The sequence below is a fragment of the Lycorma delicatula genome, chromosome 10 (assembly GCF_047948215.1).
Source record: "Lycorma delicatula isolate Av1 chromosome 10, ASM4794821v1, whole genome shotgun sequence".
NCBI classification, from domain to species: Eukaryota; Metazoa; Arthropoda; class Insecta; order Hemiptera; family Fulgoridae; genus Lycorma; species Lycorma delicatula.
In genome coordinates, this window is record NC_134464.1 from 61,335,809 (window position 1) to 61,363,508 (window position 27,700).

Here is a 27,700-nt window from a genome sequence, read left to right on the forward strand (position 1 = left end):
ATCACAATTTTCTGTGAAAGATCCTCACAAATTTGCTTATTTGTATTATGTGTTGTTATATTATATGTATTAAAGGAAATAAAAATTTCACCCGATTACTTATGAACATCAGTAAAAAAAAATTAAAAAATGTTAAAGTATGATAAGAGAAACTAAAAGTAGTAATTGTTGATATCAAAATATGTAATGAGCAAAATGGAGAAATGAAATAGTTTAATATCTAAGCGACTTGTAAAAAAGGATTAGAATATAAAATTGGAAAAGTTTTAAGAGCAAAAATAACATATTTGGTAAGCCATTAAGTGCAGAGTTGAAGTAAAAGATATCTAAAATAACTTTCTTTCAAGGGCAGGTGACTACCGGCACTTGAAAACGGCTGTGCTGTAAGCTGACTAGCTTACAACACAGTTTATAGATACCTTTTTGTAAGTGTTAGGAGGGGATCCCTACTTTAATTCCAAAATGGCAGCTTCCAACTTGGTTCCATTTTGTTGAAAACGCCATTTAAAGATTTTCAAGAGGCTCAAGTTTTCTTATTTTTATTTGTGTACTTAAAATCATAGGAGCTGAGTGATGGTGAACTTTCCAGTCTCATAATCGACAGATCCTGGTTTGAATCTCTGTGTTGTATTTTTTTTACTTCTTTCTTAAATAAAGTATGCGACTAGTTCAGTAAAATTTTTTATTTACAATCCAGTTATACATGGACTCTATCACCTTCGAAATAGTTCCCTTAGGAAGTAGCGCAACGCTTCAAACGGTTTTTCCACTCTTCATAGCAGTGTTGGTACTCAGACACCGAACTATCCTTCAGATGGTTGGTACATTGTTTTTAATGTTTACTACTGTTTCAAAATGATGTCCTTGATGGTGTTTTTTTAAAGTTGGGAACAGGAAAAAGTCGTAAGGACTCAAGTCAGGTGAATAAGGTGGTTGAGGAACTACAGAAATGTTTTTCTTTGCAAAAAATTCATAATTGAGAGTGTAGTGTGACGAGGTGCACTGTCATGATGCACCATCCAGTTGTCTTTTTTTGGCTGGTCTCATGCGAGCAACTCTTTTCCGAGTCTTTCAAGAATTTCTCGGTAAACATATTGATCTACAGTCTGTCCTGTAGGCAAAAACTCCTTTTGAACAATGCCATTACTATCGAAGAAACAAATTAGCATGGTTTTGATTTGTTCATTTTTGCTTTTGAAGTGAGTCATCTCATAATGGTCGACCTGAGACTGTACAAAACTATACTTCATTTACATTCATACATATCATTCTCTGAAGTAATACCTTACTGTGGTTCTAGAGAAAAAACAGAAAAAGAAAGAGGTAGCCCGATTAATATCAAAGATTTAAAAGACACTGATGAACAGATTATCCAAAAATATTATCATGCTGATGCTACTAGTCGTTTAGATCTAGTTGGTTTAAATCTGTTAAAAGGAGTAGAGTTTATCTTTATACGGGATAAATGTTCTGATCATTTCCTTTAGAGTAGAGGTACTATCTATGTATTATTTTTCAGCAGAAGGGGTAAATTGATTTGTTTTGTTACTTTACCTACCCTAGTCTTCTTTTATGGCTTTCATGCAAGTAACTACACATTAAGTACGAGACAGTAGTCAGATTTATTTTTTGTAAAAGTTATCAGTTTACTATGCAATCAGCTCCTGCAGTGAACAACATGAAAGTCATTTACACTTTCCCAGCTTGAAGACTAGCTCAGAGACAAAGTTGTTCATGATAACTGTACACATTTTCTTTTACGAAGTAGAATCTTTCAATTGAGAACATAATTAATATAGTATTTAAAAAACAATACTATTACCTTTAAAAAACTATGGTTGCATTCATGATGTGCTAATTTTTGAAACGATTAAGCCATAATTATAAAAATATAATTAAAACTAGAGAGAAAGAAAATTATTAGAAAAGAAATAAATATGTATAGAGCTTTTATAATATAAAGAAATTTCTTGTTAACTGACCAGTTTACTGTTTCATTGGTTTCTTTTCAGAGGATATTGCATCATTTAGAAATCAACAAATCCCAACAACAAAATCAGGAAAGGTAAGAATAATTTGAATTACTTCTATAATAAGTTACAAGTACAATAATCAAATATTTGAATGATACACACTATTAAAAAAACAATTCATAATAAAAATAATTGTAGAAAATAACATACCAGTTAAGAAGTGAGAGTATAAACTGCTCTAGAATGATTACAAAAAAATGTGTTTTATTATATAAACATTGAGAGATAAAAAGCAGTTTAGTTGATTTTGATTAACCAGTCGCCATTTTAGCCAAATAAGTTTATAACACTTAAAATTAGTAAATTTTTTTCACTTACTATACAGCCTCACAAATTCAAAAATTCGTATCTTCAGCCAATCTGAGCGTTGGAAGCACAACACATCATGCGTTATAGAGCGACTTCTTAATTATGCCATGTTTATATAATTTTTTATCCTGGGGAAGTAATTTTCTCCTGTATTTCATATTTACTGACTTTTGTAATTTTCCAACATCTAAGAAAATAATAAAATAAGTTTAAACTTATTTCTACTTCTTCAGTTTTTTTTTAGTCATTATTCATTCTATATTTCCCTTACTTTTCACAGCTGCTCTATATCTTTACCTAACTTGTTTCACTAAATTCTATTTCACATTTAATTTCTTTATTATGGAATACAACTTTAGGATACATTCCACCATCTCCTATCACTCCTTCCATGATAATTATATTTTTTACAAATAACATTACATACAGAATCTATTTACCTTTTTTTTTTATTTTTCACTTCTTTCTATATTCTATTCAAAATGATAATGAAAAGGAGGAAAATCACTACAATTTCCGGTTGTGCATTTATGTATATATAAATATGTGTGAAATTATATACAATCTGAACATAAACCAGTAGCAGTAAACTAAAGAAGAGAAAGACAAGCTCTGATTCAGAAAGTTGTAAGATGATGTACTATGTCCATCTGCACTTGCAGATTTTTAAGTTGTACGTGAAAACAACAATAAATTTTTATTCCAGGGTAAATTTGAGGCCAGGAGTAACTATTTAAATATAAAAAAGAAAGGATCCACTGATGATTATTTTTTTTTTTACAGAAATCACAAAAGAGTTAAAGTAATTTTTAAGTGACATAGATTTATTGCAAACACAGAAATTCAGTTTGAAAAGAAATCAGAGTAAAACAAGTTATGAAATGCATATAATGTACCAGAAGTTAAAGAATTTTAAGAATTGCTATTTGGGGAGTAAAATAACAAAAGGTGAATGACTAATGCAAATTGCAGAAGCAAACTGGCATTAGTAAAGAGAGTTTTCAGGTAGAAAAATTAAATGGGTTGGTAAAACATCATATGAAGAAGTCCTAATTATACAATGAGTAAGATAGGGCAGAAAGATGTAGTTATAAAGTAGAGAATAAAATTAACACCATACAAAAAAGTAACCGAGAGTAACATCAAACCAGTCAAATAAAAGTTGAATAAAAAGAAGAAATAATGAGAATATATACAGTTAAAGAATTGTATCTATTACTGCATAATTGTTAACTCTAAATACATATATTTAATTCTTTAATACTGTACTTATAACATCTTAATATTATATGCATATTAACTATGTAACTATACTTTTAAATTTATTTTTATGCATATAACATTAAGATGTTATACACAAAACATAAACTTTCATTCAATCCAAGAAAATCTGATGTCAGAAAAAAACAGTTTTTATCGACACTTTTTCATATTCAAATAAGTTATCTTTAAATTTAAAGAAATAAAATATATATATATATTTTTTTTTTAATTTCAGTGTATGCTGGCATGTATGTTTAATGGTTCTGGATTGGTAAGCATAATATTATTGATTATTTTCTATTATTACCAGATGTAAACTGTACATTACTCTACGAATAAATTGCATTAATGATAAAATACCTGGTGAGCAAATTAAAACAAAACTACCATAGACTAAACTAGTTGCGACAAGTAACATTTTATGAATGTAATGAAAATATAAATTAAATTCTGTATTTACATTGCAAAAGTTTACATATTATCTATATTCTTACAAAAGATGTTCAAAGTGAGCACCTTGCACAGTGATGTACTTCTGTGATTAAATGGTCATATGGAGAGTCAATATGTGCTTAAATGGTCAAAATGTTGTCAATAGTGTCGATTTCTTGTTGAATGTTTCCCTTCATTCATTGATAATATAGGGATTTGATTATAAACTCTACCCTTCAAATAGCTCCAATAGAAAAAATTGCAACTAAACAAATCTGGGAAATGTGGAGGCCACCACCCTGTTGATAGTCTGTTCTTCTGTAAAAGCTACATGAATGCATACTAGCAAATCGCTTGATGAGTGACATGTTGCTCCATCTTGTTAGAAGCTATATACTTTTTCACCATACGTTAACAGAGAGTAGAAAATTGTATGTACATTTCTGTATTGACAGTTCAGACATACATAACCAACAGTGATGCTAGTAGTAGCATCAAATAATTGCAATTTGAGCCATTCAGTTACGTTTTAAGTTGCTCATCTGCTACAATAACAATTTACCATGGTATTAATAAAACTTTATCTATGTTGTATTTCAAAACCTAATTTGATAAAAACCATTAATCTAACAAACATATAGTAAATCAAACAAATTATTTGAACACAGTAAAGGGGTTTTCTAACCTTTTAAAGAAGAGAGTTTAATAACATTGCCACTGGTAATTATACAGATGAAGCAATTCCATAATTTACTATTTAAAGATCTTATGGAAGAACAATTTCCATGAAAAAGCAAATCATTGATTTTTGTGACAAAGATGAAAAGTCATTGACCATATCATAAGCTATGATATGGCACATCATGGGAGGGCTTCATTACCCCTCCCGTGATGTGATTCTGCTCCAGCCAACTCACTGTACAAGATAGAACTGAAAAATGAATAAGCATCAAACACAGGGATCTGATCCAGCCTAGGATCACCTACACAGAGCTCAGGTCTTGTCTGTAAGGATGCAAGGCATGTGCAAAGTCAGGTTTTAACACATGATGACCTGGGCAGAGCTGATTTTACACAGGATATGAAAGCACAACCTTTATGCCTGAACAATAAAGATCATATCATTACCCATAGAAGTTAACCTCAATCAACTGACAAATTGAATGTTTTGATATTTAACTCAAAGGAGCTTATGGTAATATGCCTGTGGTGTCAGACAAGATTTTAGACCTGTAGCTGGTTACAGGCTTCCAAAATTCAGTGTACTGAACATGATAAGCTCCACATAAGCGTTAATACTCAGCTCAGAATAGTATGAATCCCCAAACATTAGTCACAAACCTATGAATGATATGGTAAAAACAGAAGTATAATTTTTAAAAACTGTTTCACAAGGTTCTTTTATCATGAATGCACTTCTGCCGAATCTATAACTGACCTTTTCACTAAAAAATAAAAAATGGGATGTTTGTTCTGGAAAAAATTCATTAATACAATAGTTATTTTACAGTGTACTTACTGTAGGTGCTAATCTACCATAGCAAAAACTTCCTTACCAATGATAGAACCATGCAGGTTCAGAACCAGCCAGAACTTCCTTGCTGGTTGATATGAAATTTATCAGATAAATATTCAGATTGCACAATGAATCAAAACTATTCATTACATTAAACTAAATATCATAATGACCTTTTTAAATTTGCAATTTAAAGGTACATATGAAGTTACATTAAAATATACTTTTGTTTTGATTTTCCAGTAGTTTTTTTTGACACATGATCAGATAATAATACATTTGTTTCACTTGCCTTTCTCTCTTTTTTTTCCTAAATAATATTTACTGATTTTCTGATTCAGTTAATAGATGGAAAGTATAATGTTGATGGAGCTCTAAAACTTACATCACAAGTGTATGCAGGAAATGGAGAAAAACTACAAAAAGCAAATGAAGTAGTCAATAGATGTGCTAAAGAAGGTAATAGCTTCAGTATTAAAATACAGAATGTTTTTGTAATATGTACACATAAAATCTAGAATGCATAAGTTATTACAAATGAATCTAATTTTATAGAGGGCACATTTTACAATGTTATCAATTTAATCCAGTTGATATGTGTACTTACTTTTTATCCAAAAGGAGGTACTTTATTAGATGCCAGGGTGGTAAAATCCAACAACGAACGAACAAATGTACGATACGGGAAAGTTTTACTTGGGATGGGGCTTCTGACTATTTTGTTTATTGCCAACTTCACTAGATTTAGCAATACATTCATCTTCATTCTTTCATTACTAATACCTTCAAGTGGATAATAGCATGCTGCCACCATTTTCGATTGGACACTGTCTGATCTTATCACAAATTCAACATGATTCTCAACAATCTCCTGCGATGACCAAGAATAATATTGCCAGTCATTTTTAATGAAAATAGTTGAAGATATGGAACCAATCTATTGCCAACATATGGTTGACTTTAGCTACTTATCTATGTCAGTTAATACGATCATAACCCAATCATCACAAACATCAACAGGTGTTTCTGTGCCATGCACATGAAAGGAGGATCCCAGTCTCTATTTGAACACCGATGCTGGCTGATGAGCAAAAACATATCAGTTATCCTGAGATCTGTATTTTCAGAACTTGATGTACAGTCATCATTGCCTTGAATGGGCAAGGCCCTAGTACGATTAATAATATTGTACCAACGGTAATCACCTGGAGTGAGTCAAACAGCATATGACTTGATTCGAAACACAGATTAAACAGGGTCTTTTTAATCTAATCACAGATTAAACAGAGCTACTAGATATGGCTAAATGCAGTTATTTCATGTGAAATTATAAACAAATGGAATGCAAGGCTGCTGAAGGGTGAAATACCCTCCTGCCTATTACAGTATACGGACTTACGTCCATTGTTGCTGGGTCTTTCTAATGCAAGAATTTTTTTAATTTTTTAAGTCTATGTGATGAAAAGCAACTGACCTATGGGTAATTACTTAAAAACTTTGAAATTTAAAGAAAAACCTAAAATGGACTACAGGAGACCCCTCCCCATCAATCTGAACTAATTAAAACCACCCTACCCATTTGCATTTTAGAAATTTAGAATTTACACAACCTAAAAGTACTTTTCTGTATATCCTGATTTCTGAGAAGTTTGGATAACAGGAGTTTTCTGAATTTTGATCTTTCCACAAAATTTTTTGAATTCTGTTTTACTTCACTTTATCTTTTTTAGATATTTATTTTTATACACATACCCTATATGAAAAAATGCAGTTCAGAAGAAATCTTGATCTTGATTGCAGTTTACAAGAAATCTTGATAAAAATAAGAAAATGCAGCAAAACAATGTTAAATAACTTACTGTTGCAGAAATGATATACTGTTGTGATTCATTATAAAAAAAATCACTATCCCACTGATTTTAAAATAAATCAACCATCCATTAGATCAATTTTCTGAGCCTTCTGTCACATAGCTTGATTGCTTGCAATTAAAAATCTCCCTACAAATGGTAATGACATTTTTATACAAGGTAGCCAACTCTATTAACTTATTACACCTTAAATTTCAGATCTATATTTCAACCATCTAAGAGATGTTATTCAACTTGTAAAAACATTTTATTTTCGTTCCTAGTTAACGTAGAAACACGGGTCAGGATTATTCGTTTTAATTGTCATTATAAATTTATGAATATGATATTTTATAAAAGTTATAGCTAATCTGAATCTTTTTAGAGTTTTTTATGTACAGAGAAATTTTTTTATAAAGTTTTAAACTGCTGAAAGAGGGAACAATTGTACTGAGATAAGTTTTAAAATGTAAAGCAAAAGCTACTTAGTTTTTCTTCTAAAACTAAGTAGCTTTAGATTAATTAGCAAGATATGATAATCAAATTGACAATAGTGTTTAAACATCTGTTTGAGCTGAAAACGCCTAGCAACTTGGTGAATGTGTAATTTGTATTACATTACGTGGTCTATGTAAAGATACAACATAATATTTTTTAATGTATTCTGCAAATTCAAAAAAAATATTCAAATTGTCAACTACCTATGTTTTATTGTTTTACATTATATACTGTAAAAAGTGTAGCGATGTTATAAAACATTGCTGCATTCACCTTAATAATGCCATTCCTCGCTTGTTGACAGAAGAGGAGACCATGCCTTTTGACATCTTGATAAATTGAATTCTAGTTAAATAATGTACACATTAGATGATTTGAACAGAATAATAATATTAATTGGTTTTAAATTTCACCCTATATTATGGATAACAGCTAAGTAGGAATATATTGGTTCTAAGTAGATATAGAATGAACAAAACATTTAATACTTTATAATTAACTTGCCTTTTTCTTTAATTTATGAATAGCTGAAGGAGAAGGTGATAAATGTGAAATTGCAGCAAAAGTTGCAAAATGTACGATGAATATATCAGCCGAGGTACGTAAAAAATTACAAAATGACTGTAATTAAATTTTAATTTAAATACTGTTAATTAGACAGAAATATTTGCATCACTGTATATTGTAAATTACAACCACAAAAAAATTTAATCTAAAGATGTTTGTGAATCTTAAACAAAAACAGAATGATATAAAAAAAAAAAAAAAATGGTGAATAATACAAACCCCTGAAAAACACCTGTAGTATGAATGAAAATATCTCTAAAAAAAAAAATTGTTTGTCTCGAATTCTAAAAAAAATGATATACAAAGAAACTTAATACTATTTGCTACTCTCAAAACATAATTGTTTGCTTCCAACGCAGAGAAAAAATAGTTAATAAATTAATTAGAAACTTTTAATTACAGAAACTTGAAAATAATTACAAAAATTCATTGGCCATGGGGCTGTTTCAATTACGAAATAATAAATAGCAAAATAATGATGTTTTAGAAAAGTTTGGAGTAACAAATAATATTCAGTTTCTTTGTATATTCATTTTTTGAGGGATCTTTACACTAAGTGTTTTTTGAGTTTGTCTTCACAATTTTTTCTATCATTCTGTATTTGTTTTAAGGAGATTCCCTAACACTTACAACAAAATTGTTGTTTTGGTTGTGATATCAGTTATTTTAATCATGTCTTGTTAAAGTATATTAATTATTTATTTTTCTCTAAGAAAAATATGTAGGCATCTTTTGAATTTCTTGCCCATATTTATTTATGAATGCTTAAATCGTCTACCCAAAGTTTTTCATAATAACTTTTGATAAATATCCTAGTATCTTCTGAACCCTGATAACTACACCATCTGACGAAAGAAGTATGAAATGTAACTTGTTTGCTCTCATAGAAGAATAAAATTGGTGGTTTCATTTTGCTTGATATTAAAAGAGTAAAACATGTGTTTGTAGCTTGCATAATATGATGAAATATAGACAAAATGTATGTCTGCTTGCCGAAGAAAAATAAATAATGGTGGTTTCATTCTACATAATGAGAAAAGAGTAAAAAAACGTGTGAACGTGTCAATGAATATTTAAGTGAAAATAGCTTTTATATTTTTTAGCGAATGAAAAATCATACCTTTCATAAGAAGTTTAACCATTTCAGTAAAATATGGCGCATTTGTCATTTCTTTGTGTTTTGAGTTTTTAACAGAAATTCATTTGACTCCCAAATGGGAGTCTATATTGGATTTTTGCTGTAATGTGAATTTGTTTAAAACTACCAAAATATGTACTTTTTAAAATTACTTAAAATCTAAACAAGACATAAGCTTAGAGTGCATCACTTAATTTAGTCTGTCATTAGTCTGACTTAATCCTAAAACACAGCAACTAACTGAACCTAATCATCAAACTACACAGTAACATTGACAATCAAATCCAGTTACAGGTAACAATTTATTTGGATCTGAATGCAGGAGTATCACAAAATAGCTGATGGGTGATTATGCTAACTGATCAATCACACAACCAGTGGTATTACCACTGACCACTGGAGTCTCCAGTGACATGTAAATAATTTGTAATTAATTGTAAACTATGTTCAGTTGACATGTTTTATTGTATGGAAAATGGTGATCTACTACCCAATCCCCAATTAATGAGGCAAAAAATTTTAAAACCAAAGGACTGAATGGTCACAGAGAATGACTGACTATCTGTATACAGATAGTCACGTTAACAATATTTTAATTATTATACAACTAAAACCGTGAAATCAATTTTATAAAAACTTTTCTTAAAATCTAAAACTAAAGTTTGAAACTATAATTTGTGTAGCAAACCATAACAGTATGACAATTCTAATTTAATTGAGCATAATCCATCTGAGAAAACACTTGTCTTTACTCTTAACATAGAAATAACTATCTCAAATCGCTATATTAAAATCTCATCATATTAAACAGAAAAAAATATTTGTTACCTCAATGTAATTTCTTTAATACCCGATTAGCTACTGTCTGTTGAATCTATTGTCATCTTTCCCAAATTTATCACTAAAGCAGCAATAATATTTTCACACAAACTATCTGCTCAGTTCCCATGATTCTTTTCTTCTTCAATTACATGTTGAATGCAATTTTTCCAAGCATCTGAATCTACTCTTATTAACACATTTTATTGCTAATTTTTTTTTAATATTGTGTTATTATTCCCAATGTAGCCTTTGAATTGTGCCCAAATAAATTCCACTGGATTAAGGGCACTTCCACAGTCTTATAGATACAATGTTAATTTTGTCTTATGTTTCAATTCACTTTTACACAAAACCATAAAAGATAACTGCATGGGACTTTTTTTCCTTCATTTTTTACACGGTTTTGTTTTCATCTACTTGATAATGAATACATTTTTAACTGATTTTACTATTTTTAAAAGGTCTACTTTTAACATGTCTTAGGTGAATGCAATTTTAATCATTTGGCAATTTTTTTAAACCACTGCATAAAATTGTCACTATTAATTTCATTGTATTACTCTCGGGAAGATCGAGAATAATCATAAATCACTGTTCAAAAAAACTCAATTTCACTTCCTACGTGCGTTACTATTAATCATTTAGCTTTTCCAGCTGGGGTTTTCACCCCAGTTGACATAAAAACGTCTTTGCTTCTTTATTCATTCATACTTTTTCCTGCACTTCATCTAAATAATAAATTAACTTACACTCTTCACAAAATCTCTTAGTTTCTGTTAAATATTCCCTATGCAATGAAATATGTTCGCTTTCAATTAATAAAGAATTAATTATCTTTTCTGGACATGAAATGATGATCAACTGATTTTAAAACACAATGTTATGTACTTCTAAAAAACTTGGTTGTTCAGAATCTGTACTCACGACATTTAATATTTTATTCATTCAAGTTAGAAAGCTTGTTATTGGGGAAAAAACCATTAATTTTGTTTCTGTTAGGGATTTCAGTAAAATCATCCAATTTTTCAATTGTTTTCTTGTCTTTTTAGAGCTGACATATGCTTACCATAATTTTGTTTCTTTCATTAACGACTATCGCATTACTTGCTTTCTGAGCAATTTCAGGGTTAGATCTTGTTTTAACATTATATATACACATGTTGCTAATTACTTTTTTGAAAACTACTTAAGGGTTTTCCCGGTTTATGTTTCATGATATAATCACTCATTGTTAAAATCCGATTGGAACAAAAACACAGGGTAAATTAAAATTAATGAAAATAACACTGAATAAAACTGTATCGTACTGTACAGAGTAATACAAATGGTGTTATTGTTATTAAACTCAGACTCAACAAAATGTTCAATTGCTTATTATCGGCACGTCACGGTACCAGACAAGTGATAGTTTACAATCCATTACTATAAGCATAAAGAAATAATTAGACTCAGCCTAAAGTATCGAGATACTACTCATACATGCTCAATTTGTATTTATAACTGCTGCATCGTTTCGTGAGATAAACTAAAGAGTTTTAGGTCTTAAGTTAAGTTCTTTTTAGAACTTTCCGATTTATTTCAATAAATGTTTAGAAAGCTCTTCATTTGGTACATCAAATGAATGAAGCATGACTACTGATTTACTTGCAATCTTTAACTGCATTCATAAATTTTAATTTATGAAAGAACAACTTTGCCTTTGAAGGATTTTATACACAAACCACTTGATGTCAGAGTTTATATCACATTAAACTTTGCTCTTTTTTTAGTAAATTATTGTAAGTTACAATTTATTTAAAAGAAACCTGTTTTAAACTTGTTTTATTGAAAATCATGTGCAACTAACACCATTTTTCAACTTGTTTTCTTAAAGAGTACAAATTCAATATTCCATAACTTTGTTAAGAAATAATGTAAACATTATTCCAAGTGTATATATACTTGAAAAATGTTACCAGTGTTAAGTTTCAATACAATAACCATTAAAAAAAAAATACTATTTTGATTTTCTATGAAGACATATACACTGTTTTAACAACAAATATATATATTTTTTTTCAATTTCGATTAAAAATGGTTTGAAAAAAGGTGAAGGAAAAAATTTACTTTACATTGAAGCAACAATACAGACAAATGCAAGTTTCACAGAGGTTAGATTAATGAAAAATGACTGTAGTTTAAATAAGAGTAAAATTAATAACTGAATATTGTTACCAATATTAATAAATGAACCACTAATAGAGTAATAAAAGAGAGCTTACTATTAGAGTTGTTTTTCAGTCGTTAGTGTCTTCAGTTTTGATTTTTATTATTATTATTGTTGTAATAATATTTCACAGTAAATAGAATTAAGGAAGTTTTATAACTGATCACTTCAATACTTTTTAATCGCAATTCATAATGCATTTTAGTTCTAAATAAACTGGAAATTGTTTAATATAGTATGGGGTGAGTGGGAAGTCCCTTTACACTGAAATAAATCCAGCTTAATTGGGCTCTACTGCTAGAAAAGGTGAGGAGAATCAGCTGTGTTCATTTGTGGTGGGATGATCTTAGTAGTCGAGTGCAAAACAATGGCAGATACAAAGTGCATTTATTAGCTTATGTGAGGGTCATTGAACATCCACACACTGGTAAAACATTGGAGAACATTATTAACGTCTGTGTGCCTTGGAAAATCATCATCATGAGAGAAGAAGGCTTTTGCTACAGCAAGTGTTCATGATGCACCACACATCAGGAGACTGAGCATTTAAGCTAAGACGTGTGCTGCTGTGGGAGTATTGATTAATGATTATTGTTCAAATCAACGCACAAATGCAGAGTTAGGCATTCCAAGATGGCAAGATCACACACAGTATGTCTGAAAAGTTCCCGAATTAAATAAAATAAAAATACAGATTTAAAAATAAATGAATTTACTCATATCAGCTGTCTACATAGAACCCTGCTCTAGTTATACACTTGTTGCAGTGCAGGTAGAGCCTGTCAAACGCTCTGGAGAAATCACTTTGTGGGATCGCCTTCAACTGCTCTGTGTAAGCCCTTTGGATGGCCGGAATGTCATTGAAAGAATGGCTTTTCATCTTCAACTTGAGTTTCAGGCACAGAAAGTAGTCTGTTAGAGCCAAGTCGGGTGAATAGAACGGGTAGGATAAGACGGTGATTTGATTTGCGGCATAATAACATGTTAAAACTGTTGCCATGTGTGCTGGGGTATTGTGGAAGAGAGTCCAACTACCTGGATCCCGGTACTCGGTCGGATTCGATGCATCAGGTGTTTCATTACTTCCCAAATAGAATTTACGGTTTGACCAGTTGGGACAAATTCATGATGAATTAGGCCCTTTGAATCAAAGAATGAAATCAACATATTTTTCACTCTTGATTTTTGCTGCCTGACTTTGCTGGTCTATGTGCTCCAGCGCAAGCGGTGGATTGATGCTTTGTTTGTGGATCATACATGATGCACCAGCTTTCATCCCTAGATACAATTGTTTGCAAAAGATTCAGGTTGCTATTGGCAGTTGCCAATTGTTGAGTGCTATTGGCACTTAACAAGTGTTGAGTGCAAGAAAGCACACCTGTTTTTGTTCTTCGGTCAAGAAGTGTGGAATGAAATGAGGGCACACCTTTCGATGGTTCATTTTTTCTGTCATATGTACCACATCTTTACCATTGTTTAGCTCTTCTGCTATAGCCTGAAGAGTAAAATGAGGTTGTTTGAGCAGGAGCACGCAGACTTTTGCATTCATGACGTTTTCGTCACGAGCCGCTGTTGACAGGCATCCAGTTTGACTCTACCGTCTTTAAACCGTTTCCACTGTGTGAATGTTGTAGTACAAGAATGTGGCTTCATTACCGAATGCTTGCTGTATCATAGAATAAGTGTCACTGAAACATTTTTGAAGTCAAACAGAAAATTTTATGGAACATCTCTTGTTCGATGTTGCAAGGTTGCACAAGGTCACATGAATACAACGTATGTGGCGGAATATAACTCGAGACTCTAGTGATGAAATTTTGTACACACACTTATTCGACATCGTACTACATAGTTCCTTAGTTGTTTGTGCTACTTATATCGACTACAGAAATGTAGTTCATGAACTTTTCACACCTACTGTGTATGCAGAAGAACTTGAAAGTTAAATGTTTTTGCCCAGTCATAGTTGAGTTGGGTGACAATGACCTTGATCGACGTGTTTATGAATGTCAGTTAAAGCATAATTGCTTTCTGAGAGGAAACTAAAAAAAGTGCTGTGTTCTCAGATGAGTGTGCAATTTATTGGTTCTCATAACCAAAATGCTTTTTCTGGGTGAAAGACAATCCTCACTTTTTTTAGGAAAATTGTTTATAATCAGGTACCACAATTACTAGCTACTCTTTTTTTTTACCAATCCTCTTTACACATTATTTTCATGAATATTTCTTAGTATTTGTTTCTGTTTTTTAATATACTTCTTTTATTTTTAGGTTGGTCTGGTGTAATAGATAACAAACATGTTTTCTTTTATAATTTAAAATATAAAAAATATTTGTATTAAAAATTTAATTTATTGAATTTAGATACTTTATCAAAGAAATCCATGAACTAATATTATGTACATTATTATTTATTAATAACTGAATAAATATATTTTTTATTGAAAATTTTGTTTACTCTTATTATTTCACAAAAAACAATTTTAGTTCCATGTTTTAAAGAAAAGTATATTTTTAGACTAAATTTACTTTTAAAAAAAAATACTACCCTAATTAAAATTTAAAGAAACTGAAGGTTAATAAGTCTTTGTTGAAGACCTCATTCATAGATTTGGAAAGCTGTTGTCCAACATGACATCAGTTATTTTTCAGTTTAAAACATTTGTAAAACAAATAAATGGTGCAATAACTTATGGAGGATGATTTTGACCGCTGAGTTGAGTATTGTGATACTACAATGCAAAAATTAGATGTAAATGCAAATTTTTGTAATTCAATATATTTACTGAAAAAGTGACTTTTATGTTAAATGGCCATGCGCATAAGCAAAACTGTTGATATTAGAGCAATAATAATCCCAGATGGATTTGGAAGCTCATATACAAAACAGTATGCTATTATCATACTTAAATATTATCCTGTATACATCTACTTAGTTCATATATAAATTTATACTTGGAGATTCTATTTTCAGTGTAGAAATTTCTACACTGAAAATAGAATCACTGCTTTTGCAAACTGTAATCACTGTATGACACTGCTTTTGCAAACTGTAATCTATTGGGAAGACATTTTGCAGTTGGATACTGTAAGAAAAATAATTTTGTTATATATACACCTGAAGCTAATCACTCAAACGTTATTAAGTAATGTATGCATGACATATGTATTAATAATTAATAATAAATAACATTAATAATTAATAGATTTTAAAGAAATGAAACTGAGAGTGTGAGAAAAGAGTAGTAAAGAAATCAGTTAATTGCTCACCAGAGAAAAACAACATACATGCAGAAGCAATTCCAAATAATCATTCATAGAATGTTATAACTTATAACAGACTGGCCACAATAAGATCATTACCAAGGAATAGGAGTATCCTTTTTAAGAATGTTTAACAGTTATTTATTAAATAAAAAATGTACTCTCACAACAATTAAAATATGATTTAGATCGCTGCAGTTCAATTGATGGATTGAACTATGAATGTAAAAAGAAGAGTTCAGAAAGAGTTGTAATTTAAATACAAATATTTAACTTAATAATAAATATTTACCAATAACACTAAATTGTACTACATAAAAATAATTAAAATTAAGGAAAACATGACAATTTATCATATATAATACAATCCTGGTTAAGATAGTTACTAAATTACTTACAGACTGACCTACCAATAAACCTAGAATGTTTTGGGCAGTAGCATCCTACAAACTGAAGGATATGAAATAAGAATAAATAATAATATCCAAAGTCATGTTAATAACACAGTTTAAGAGATTAGAATAACCTCAATTACAATTATACTGCATACTGCTGACTTGACATTTTTTGGTGGCTAATGGCTGAAATTGAATAGATGCCACTCAAAATCAATTAACAAATAAACATTTTTTAAATACCAGAATACAGAATAAATAAATGGTCTCTTCTCCGGTAACAAAATCCTCCATGAGCTTGTTTTTTTTTTAATTATATAAAATAAACAAACTGCTAAAATTATATAACAATCATTATGTAGAGTTGATGGTTTTTAAAGTTAACAAAAACTACTAATTTTAACTAATTATCTTTAATTATCTTCTGGTTAGTTTGAATGGGAAATCTGTATAATTTGACAAGATATCTCAAAAAGAGAGAATTTACACATTCTTTATGAAACACAGGGAAAACCACTGTTTTTATACCACTGGAAATGGTTGGAGAAAAATACAGCATAATTTAAAGAGTGATCAGAAAATTCCTACACCTATAAAAATAACACCAAATTTAATGTCTACTTCCTTAACTTAAGAACTCTTAATTATGCAGCAATACATCACTTTCAAAACTTCTATTATAGGAATACACTGGGGTATCTCATTTTTTAAGAGCACTGAGTGTCTTTTACAACTCATATTGGATCTCCTGTATATAATGAAAAATACAACTTTTCAGCATTAACTTCATCTGGAAGAAATTGCAGAAGGCAAATCTAATGAATACAGGACAGCACGATAAAATTACTTTTGTAGCCAAAAACTCATAATATGGTAAGCTGTGTGAATGGAACCACACACTTTAGGTCACTCACTCAAGGTTTAACAGAGATCCTAACAGATTTAAACATGGCATGTTCAAATTGGGGTACAGAATCTGGGCATATGATTAAAACAGACATTAATATTGTCAACACAATAGATGATATTTTTCGTGGTGATCCAACAATTATCAGTCAATTTTTTAAAATTACAACCCCTAATTGTTCAGTTCCATGAAAAAAATTATTTAGACTGCAGAGTAAAATAAACAAAACCACTTAAGAAAATATAATAACTGAACTGCACAGTACTGGTTCATATGTGTGGCTTGTAAATTTATTCCAGGCTAAAACAAAGTAATAAAAGTTAAAAACAAACATTTAACTTAGGTACTTCAGTAAAACATGATTGACATAAGTAGGGTTAAACTTCATTCAATTGTCTGTATTTTATATGCATCCTGTAATTTATAAATAAACTATAAAACATGATTCCAGGATGAATAAAAAATATTATAAATTAACTATACATACCTCATTCTCCTTTATAAAAAATAATTCTGCTGTACCAAAAATTTTAGAGAAATTGTAGAAAACAAGCTAATAATAACTATTAAATAGTTTAAATATTTATTAACAATAATCTTAATAACAGAAGTAACAAATTAGATTAACAATTTTATTTTCTCTTAAAATACTGTTTGCGATGATACCATTTGTTCCCAATCAGGTGTAACAGTCATACGCAATGGAACAGACCCCATACAAATTGTACTTCCCTTTTTTGTATTACGATCTAAATCAACTGAAATCAGGTCCTATAAAAAAAAGACAAATTTTATTATTTATTAAGTTAATAAAAATTTGTAATTACAAAACTGGAGTTCCAAATTCATGAATACTGATTAGTTATGAAAAATTTCATCTACCAAAATTACACAATAGTCTAAGCTTGATTAAAATTTCAGAAAACAATGACTCAAATATAATTTATTTATCTTCTTGAAACATATAAAAAATTGAGCTATCACGTAATCAGATATATTCTATCCTTGAATTGTCAGTGAACATAGTCAAATCTTAATAGATATGTAAAAAAATATATACACAATAATTTCAGTACAGTAGACCGCCTGTTCATCAGTTTTTTGTAACTTACGGATAGTTGGTTAAACAAAAAGGTCGGTTAAACTGTAAAGTTATTTTCTCATGAATAACTGACATGATGATAGAGATATAAGAAGTATTGTTTGTTAATTAACATTACAGTTAACACATGTTAATAAACATTCATATAGTTTTAGCCTATATATATGAATGTTTCATTTATAATCTTTTTTTGTTCTTGAGACCTTTATATTTACAACAAAAAAGTATACTTTTTTCTATGTTTTTATTTGCAAGAGATTCGATGATGATATTAATTTGAAATTTAAATTTCTGCAATGACACAGTGAACCAAATTGTATAATGAAAACTTACTTTAAGTTTCCTAAAGAATCTACTTAACTTTTTCAGTTGTGACTATCCCCAACAATGGGTGTTGCTGTTTTCACAATTATGTCAATTGATGTTACTGTAGGTATTTTGATAACATCAGCTGATATCAGTCTGAAAACAGTAGCTTGTTAATGAGAATGGTTGCAAAGATAACTAAAATTGTTTGGAAGAGAGTTTTTAAAAATTACTTTATTATAAAACTTGGTTTAGTGAGTTATAGAAATAGATTAGATTTCAAATTAACATTATATGAAGTGTATCTGGAAAGTAGGTATACTACTTCCTTCTACCACTGCCACACATGTGCACCACATTCTCTCATATGTTAGCTTTCAATAGACACCATGAAAAGTACAGTGACATTTGTTTACCGTTGATTTAAGCATCATTTAAAATGTTCAAGTCAATCAAATAACCTACAAACTGTGAAATTATGGCAGTTATCTCATTTTATTTCGGTGAGAAATATCAAATCAGCTTATACATCAGCAAATTTGTGAAGTTTAGGGTCAAAAAGCTATGAGTAAGCTACTGTTGGTAAGTGGGTGGGGCAGTTTAATGAGATACACAGTAATGAGTATGACAAGGAAAGAAGTGGGCGCTCTTCCATTGTGAATAATGATTGATTCTGTGAGTGAATAAAAAAAATTGAAGAAAATCTACAGTCTACAATTTCTTCATTATGTAGAGTTTCCTGAAATTTCATAAATAATTTTGTGTGAAACTGTAACATGAAACCTAGGCTATCACAAACTCTGCTCTTGTTTGGTGCTAAACAATTTGATAGAGGTTGTTCACAAAACAAAGCAATTAGACTACTCAGTTTTTTGAGCCAAATAGTAAGCAGTCAACAACTAGTGTCTCTTATATCGCTACAAATCAAAACATCAGCCTATGGAATGGCAACCAAAATATCTCTGAAAAGACAAAAGTTCAAAACCATCATTTCAACATGAAAAATCAAGTGCAATATCTTCTGGGAAAACAAAGAGGTTTTGTCGTTTGACTTCTTGCTAAGAGATGAGACAATAAATCCTTTGCTTTATTGTGATACTCTCAAAGAAGTTCACCATGCAATCCACAACAAAAGGAGAGGACTACTAACTTAACTAATACATCAATAAATTATCTCATCCTTTCTCAAAAAATCTCATTTATTTTTCCACAAAGTAAATGAGTGAGTAAAAAGGGATCTTTATCCTCACATACACCTCCCCCCATACTGAAGAGGGAAACCGGCATATCTCACTGATTTAATTTACACCTCCTAGAGAATTTAATGGAAATAGTCAATGACCTCAGTATGCCTTCTGATCTTTCATGATATACCTGAAATTCACCACAGATGATATTTCATTCTACGAAAACATGATTAGATTTTCTCTTTATATATCTTAAAAATAATGAAGCCGGATAAGGATGGAAGGTCACAGTTTTGATTGGATTGCATTTTAAAATCCAGTAGTTAAGAAGCTAAAATTTTGCTCTTAAATAATTTAAACAATATCTGAAAAGACTGATTTTCTTAACTACCTTAAAATAGTAAAAGAGAATACGAATGGATTTCTAATTCCTATCAATATTTCTAAAGTAAGTTTTCTAAAAAAAAATGGCAAATATGCTAGCTATAAAATTTTATAAAAATATATTTCTGGATTTCTCATTAAAAGCAGAAAATTAGTTTTATCTGTAAAAAGGTGTACTGTAAAAACAAGGTTAACATTTTTACTGAATATTTTTACTTAAATTATTTGAAATTTTAATAAAAGCATTGTTGAAAAACGCTTCCATTCATTAATCAAATTTCATATTGTATATTAAAACTATACACTAATTCAAATTCTGAATTTTTTTTGAGCTTGAAAGGGCAGACATACAAAACAGGAAGCGTAAAACTTCAGCATTTTTCCAGGAGATAAATAAATTTTTCTGCTACTAATTTTTTTTTTACTACTATAGATGTTTGTAGCCAATGTAACAGTGTTGGTGATGCCCACTGATAAAGACATTTTTTATAAATTAAAGATCAATTTAAATTCATGTAGTACATAATATTATAACCATGTTATTAAATCTGTTAGTAAAATTTAACAAACCTGTTTAAAAGAAACCTGAGTTCCCATCTCAAGCCAGAGTTTTGTATCACCAAGTATTAACCTAATTCGACCAGATTTTAGTACCTGCATTTTTCCAATTTTTCCAGGTTTAAGGGTTTGTAATGTACACCGCAGTTCTGATTCAGACTGCAAAAAAAAATTCAGAATTTAATTGAATACAAAAACCTTATGTGATTTAAGAACATTCTTATTACTTATAATGAACTAGTGATTGGATTTAAATAACAATGAAGAGATAATCAATGTAGAGTATCCATTGAAGAGTATAAATAAAACTGAAAAGAAAAAAATAATTAAAATTAATTATTAAATACACTTTAAGCGACAGTAAAATGTTTATATAAATTTTTATTTTTTAGATTATCCACTTCACATTTTTTTTACAATGCATCCTAGTGTACAAATAAGTAGACAAGACTATTTTATAATACGCATCATTAAAACTAACCAATATCATTAAAACACCGGTTATCCAGATCAATCTTTGCAAAGCTGAATCCAAATAGTCAGAAGTCTGGATAACTAGAAAATTAAAAAAGCTTGTCATACAGACTGGACATATCATTCTACTGTTTAATGAGTATCAAACTTAGGAATGAAAATGTACTTTTTGATCTGCCAATCAGCATATGATTTAAATGATCTCTGATTCCATCAACTGGATATCACAGGTAGCAGTAACAATATCACATGTTCTTTGGACATTTTGTAACCTGGAGCTAATTCTTCTTTCCAGGAAACTAAAGTTTTCTTAGGAAGAGGCTTCTATTCAAAGCCAGCCTTTTTAGTGATATTATAAACAAGGTGCTGCTGAGACATTTGCCGACAATTTTTTTCTTGTATTTCAAGTTGATGAATTCCAGACGCTGTTAAAATTTCGAAGTCACTCTGTACTTAGTTTAACATTTTCACATTAAAAATAATGGCTTTCTCTACTAGAATCGGTCTAAAATCTGACTCACCAAGAGGTAGCTTTTGAACAAAGCACCAGAAAATAGCCCAATCCACTTCCTCATTTGATACTTTGATCAATGTATTTCTGGCAAAACATTTGTTCTTTTTTTTCTATTGCAACACATAATTAATTCATAATGGCTCCATTTTTCTTAATGTCTGAAATAGTGGACGTTCCTATGCCAAAGTCACCTGTTATGATTTACTTGATACACCATTTTTCAATATTTCTAAGATTTCTGCCTTTTCTTTCATTGACAAAACAACTTGTTATTGTTTTGTTGCAGACAATGATGTTAATGAACCCTAATGTGTTGATCACATATGTTAACAGAACTAAAGTTGAAGTTAAATTAATTATACTTATGAGATTCTTAAGGTCTGTAAATTACAGAGGTTTAACGGTATCGGCTTAAAATACAACACTGAGTAAAACTGTGTGATTTGTTACAATGTCATGAAAATTATACAGCCAACCCTGCGTAAAGTAATAAAACTTGGATAAACCAAAGAATACAAAAATTATGTAATTTGTTTTAACGTACTAAAAGTACATAGCAGAATAAAAATAAACATCATTACAACATAGTTCATGCTTGACCAATTAACATGTTTCCATCAATCTTTTCAGAAGCTAATTTTATAATTGCTTTAACACAGGCCTAAATTTATGTATGTTATGTGCTAAATGAATTGTTACTGTCAAATAAATAATCCAGTAAAAGAAAAGATTGATTATAATATCTATCCATCAGTCCTAAAGCTTGCGGACTGTAAAATTCTCAAGTACACATGAATACATGAGAAGCAGCTTCTTATTGTCTAAATTTTAATACAAGAAAAATCAGAAAATTTATCACCTAAAGTAAAATAACAAAATAACATAACACATTTTGTAAAACATATTTATTTAATTTTGATTGAAATAAAAAAATGCAACATTCAAAGGAAAGTAAATATACAAATTTGGAAGCAGCACTAAAGTAATAACAATTTTATCCAAATCATCTACCAAAATATTTTCAGATATGTATGCTAATTTCAATTTGTACTGCAGTGTTATATAACATAACAATCAAGAAAAGTATGACAAACCACATTACTTAACATGGAAGTATATTAGAATATCACCAAACAATATGAAAAATCTGTGTCAATCTGGTGCTTCTCACACAATTACCAATTAATAATTTTTTATTGAAAATAATCTTAGAGATGATTAATTCAATGATAAACTTTTTTTATGGTTTGTTAAGATAACCATCATTCTTCTTTCAACCAATGTTTCACAGAGTATATATAATATAATCAGAACAAGCTGGCTGAATAAAATCTTTCTTTAATGATGTTACTGCTTCATTCATTGCAACCACAAAAAAATCAAACAGAAATATACTAGCATAATAAATTTTAAATGTTACACTCATATTAAAATAATGGGGAGTTGATCATTACTTTTGTGGATCGCTGTTCAGTTGAAGAACTACTCGTTGCACTAGTTCCAGCTCCATTATTTTGTGAGGAAGATGCCACATCTTGTCTTACATTTGAGTCTTCTGGTTTCAAACCGGGCATACACGTAGGTAACTGCAAACGATTAATTGAATTAAATTTCACAAATTTATTATATGACATTAAACTGATAAATACAAATATTTAGATATATTTTAGCATTCAGATAAGGGAAACTAAATGAATTTATACTAAAAATAACTACAATTACAGTTACTGTACCTTAAAAGTTTAAAAAAATGATTGGATGATAAAAAGAATATAAATTCTAATCATTTATGTACTCATATTAGGATCATGCCGGTAATCTTATCACAGACACCCAACTTTTGTATGATAACAGAATTTTGTAGTATATGAAAAATGCAAGCTGATCAGCTAAAACCTTCCAGATAAAAGATAGAAAAGATGCTATTGCTTTGGCACAAGAACAAGTTTCATACAAAGATAAAAAAAATCTCTAGTACTTTAATCCTTTGAAGACCACTAGTGCACATTTTCATTATCATTTTTGTACCTACAAACTACGATTTAAGGACAGCATTGATTTTCTGTTACCATTTAAAGAAAACTGCTACAGAATCACATTGAATGCTTGTCAAAGCTTACGGTGAGCGTGCTCTTGGTAAATCACAGTGCTTTGCATGCTTAAAAAAAAAAAAAAAACATTCAAAAATGGTGATTTTAACGTGAGAAACGAACAACGTGGAAGACTACCAAAAAAGTTTGAAGACACTGAATTGCAAGCATTGTTGGATGACGATGATGCTCAAATGGATCAACAACTTGTGGATCAATTAAAAGTAACACAAAAAGCCATCTCCATATGTTTGAAAGCCATGGAAAAGATCCAGAAGATAGGTTCCACATGAACTGAATGAAAGACAGCAACAAAACTGTAAAACTACTTGCAAAATGCTGCTCGCCAGGTACAAAAGAAAGTCATTTCTCCATCGAACTGTAACAGGTGATGAAAAGTGGATATATTTAGAGAATCTTAAGCATAAAAGAATGGGTAACTCCAGGCAAACCATTAACATTGATTTCAAGGCCAAATTTCTATAGAATGAAGACAATGCTCTGTGTTTGGTGAGATCAGAAGGGTATGATCAATTATGAGTTGATAAAAAAACCTGGCGAAACCATTAACACTGAACGCTATCGAAAACAAATGATTGATTTGAACCAAGCATTGCGTGAAAAATGACTTGAATATCAAAAAAGGCAACACAAAGTGATTTTGTTTCACGATAATGCTCACACCGTCACACAGCAAAACTGGTCAAGGAAACGACTGAAGCGTTCGGTTGGGAAATACTTTCGCATGCGGCTTACTCACTAGACTTGGGTCCGTCCAACTACTATTTACTTGCATCGATGGGACATGCATTTGCTGAGCAGCACTTCACTTCTTATGAAAATGGCTTGATGACTGCTTTACCTCTCAAGAGAGCAACAGTTTTTTTGGTGTACCATTCATACATTTGGTGTCAGAGAGATCAAAAGAGAGATAAAAGAATGGGTAACTCCAGGCAAACCATTAACATTGATTTCAAGGCCAAATTTCTATAGAATGAAGACAATGCTCTGTGTTTGGTGAGATCAGAAGGGTATGATCAATTATGAGTTGATAAAAAAACCTGGCGAAACCATTAACACTGAACGCTATCGAAAACAAATGATTGATTTGAACCAAGCATTGCGTGAAAAATGACTTGAATATCAAAAAAGGCAACACAAAGTGATTTTGTTTCACGATAATGCTCACACCGTCACACAGCAAAACTGGTCAAGGAAACGACTGAAGCGTTCGGTTGGGAAATACTTTCGCATGCGGCTTACTCACTAGACTTGGGTCCGTCCAACTACTATTTACTTGCATCGATGGGACATGCATTTGCTGAGCAGCACTTCACTTCTTATGAAAATGGCTTGATGACTGCTTTACCTCTCAAGAGAGCAACAGTTTTTTTGGTGTACCATTCATACATTTGGTGTCAGAGAGATCAAAAGAGAGATAAAAGAATGGGTAACTCCAGGCAAACCATTAACATTGATTTCAAGGCCAAATTTCTATAGAATGAAGACAATGCTCTGTGTTTGGTGAGATCAGAAGGGTATGATCAATTATGAGTTGATAAAAAAACCTGGCGAAACCATTAACACTGAACGCTATCGAAAACAAATGATTGATTTGAACCAAGCATTGCGTGAAAAATGACTTGAATATCAAAAAAGGCAACACAAAGTGATTTTGTTTCACGATAATGCTCACACCGTCACACAGCAAAACTGGTCAAGGAAACGACTGAAGCGTTCGGTTGGGAAATACTTTCGCATGCGGCTTACTCACTAGACTTGGGTCCGTCCAACTACTATTTACTTGCATCGATGGGACATGCATTTGCTGAGCAGCACTTCACTTCTTATGAAAATGGCTTGATGACTGCTTTACCTCTCAAGAGAGCAACAGTTTTTTTGGTGTACCATTCATACATTTGGTGTCAGAGAGATCAAAAGAGAGATAAAAGAATGGGTAACTCCAGGCAAACCATTAACATTGATTTCAAGGCCAAATTTCTATAGAATGAAGACAATGCTCTGTGTTTGGTGAGATCAGAAGGGTATGATCAATTATGAGTTGATAAAAAAACCTGGCGAAACCATTAACACTGAACGCTATCGAAAACAAATGATTGATTTGAACCAAGCATTGCGTGAAAAATGACTTGAATATCAAAAAAGGCAACACAAAGTGATTTTGTTTCACGATAATGCTCACACCGTCACACAGCAAAACTGGTCAAGGAAACGACTGAAGCGTTCGGTTGGGAAATACTTTCGCATGCGGCTTACTCACTAGACTTGGGTCCGTCCAACTACTATTTACTTGCATCGATGGGACATGCATTTGCTGAGCAGCACTTCACTTCTTATGAAAATGGCTTGATGACTGCTTTACCTCTCAAGAGAGCAACAGTTTTTTTGGTGTACCATTCATACATTTGGTGTCAGAGAGATCAAAAGAGAGATAAAAGAATGGGTAACTCCAGGCAAACCATTAACATTGATTTCAAGGCCAAATTTCTATAGAATGAAGACAATGCTCTGTGTTTGGTGAGATCAGAAGGGTATGATCAATTATGAGTTGATAAAAAAACCTGGCGAAACCATTAACACTGAACGCTATCGAAAACAAATGATTGATTTGAACCAAGCATTGCGTGAAAAATGACTTGAATATCAAAAAAGGCAACACAAAGTGATTTTGTTTCACGATAATGCTCACACCGTCACACAGCAAAACTGGTCAAGGAAACGACTGAAGCGTTCGGTTGGGAAATACTTTCGCATGCGGCTTACTCACTAGACTTGGGTCCGTCCAACTACTATTTACTTGCATCGATGGGACATGCATTTGCTGAGCAGCACTTCACTTCTTATGAAAATGGCTTGATGACTGCTTTACCTCTCAAGAGAGCAACAGTTTTTTTGGTGTACCATTCATACATTTGGTGTCAGAGAGATCAAAAGAGAGATAAAAGAATGGGTAACTCCAGGCAAACCATTAACATTGATTTCAAGGCCAAATTTCTATAGAATGAAGACAATGCTCTGTGTTTGGTGAGATCAGAAGGGTATGATCAATTATGAGTTGATAAAAAAACCTGGCGAAACCATTAACACTGAACGCTATCGAAAACAAATGATTGATTTGAACCAAGCATTGCGTGAAAAATGACTTGAATATCAAAAAAGGCAACACAAAGTGATTTTGTTTCACGATAATGCTCACACCGTCACACAGCAAAACTGGTCAAGGAAACGACTGAAGCGTTCGGTTGGGAAATACTTTCGCATGCGGCTTACTCACTAGACTTGGGTCCGTCCAACTACTATTTACTTGCATCGATGGGACATGCATTTGCTGAGCAGCACTTCACTTCTTATGAAAATGGCTTGATGACTGCTTTACCTCTCAAGAGAGCAACAGTTTTTTTGGTGTACCATTCATACATTTGGTGTCAGAGAGATCAAAAGAGAGATAAAAGAATGGGTAACTCCAGGCAAACCATTAACATTGATTTCAAGGCCAAATTTCTATAGAATGAAGACAATGCTCTGTGTTTGGTGAGATCAGAAGGGTATGATCAATTATGAGTTGATAAAAAAACCTGGCGAAACCATTAACACTGAACGCTATCGAAAACAAATGATTGATTTGAACCAAGCATTGCGTGAAAAATGACTTGAATATCAAAAAAGGCAACACAAAGTGATTTTGTTTCACGATAATGCTCACACAGTCACACAGCAAAACTGGTCAAGGAAACGACTGAAGCGTTCGGTTGGGAAATACTTTCGCATGCGGCTTACTCACTAGACTTGGGTCCGTCCAACTACTATTTACTTGCATCGATGGGACATGCATTTGCTGAGCAGCACTTCACTTCTTATGAAAAT

The 27,700-nt window shown here is 31.0% G+C and overlaps 2 protein-coding genes across 3 annotated transcripts in view; one reads left to right on the plus strand and one right to left on the minus strand.

Moving 5' to 3' along the window:
• LOC142331402 (general odorant-binding protein 19d-like) overlaps positions 1 to 15,037 on the plus strand; it is a 29,225-nt gene extending 14,188 nt beyond the window's left edge. Inside the window, exons 3-7 of the mRNA XM_075377292.1 lie at positions 2,013 to 2,065; positions 3,841 to 3,876; positions 5,895 to 6,012; positions 8,429 to 8,499; positions 14,906 to 15,037. Of these exons, the coding sequence (XP_075233407.1) occupies positions 2,013 to 2,065; positions 3,841 to 3,876; positions 5,895 to 6,012; positions 8,429 to 8,499; positions 14,906 to 14,920 (293 nt within the window). The 3' untranslated portion in view covers positions 14,921 to 15,037. The remainder of the gene's footprint in view (positions 1 to 2,012; positions 2,066 to 3,840; positions 3,877 to 5,894; positions 6,013 to 8,428; positions 8,500 to 14,905) is intronic.
• A 2,729-nt stretch (positions 15,038 to 17,766) lies between these two features.
• The window catches only part of Polr3D (RNA polymerase III subunit C53), a 60,198-nt gene continuing 50,264 nt past the window's right edge, over positions 17,767 to 27,700 (minus strand). For both annotated transcript variants that reach the window (XM_075376542.1, XM_075376541.1), the window contains 3 exons: positions 23,180 to 23,311; positions 20,750 to 20,896; positions 17,767 to 17,971 (listed from right to left, as the gene is read on the minus strand). In XM_075376542.1, coding sequence (XP_075232657.1) covers positions 17,843 to 17,971; positions 20,750 to 20,896; positions 23,180 to 23,311 — 408 coding nt within the window. In that variant the 3' untranslated portion in view covers positions 17,767 to 17,842. The remainder of the gene's footprint in view (positions 17,972 to 20,749; positions 20,897 to 23,179; positions 23,312 to 27,700) is intronic.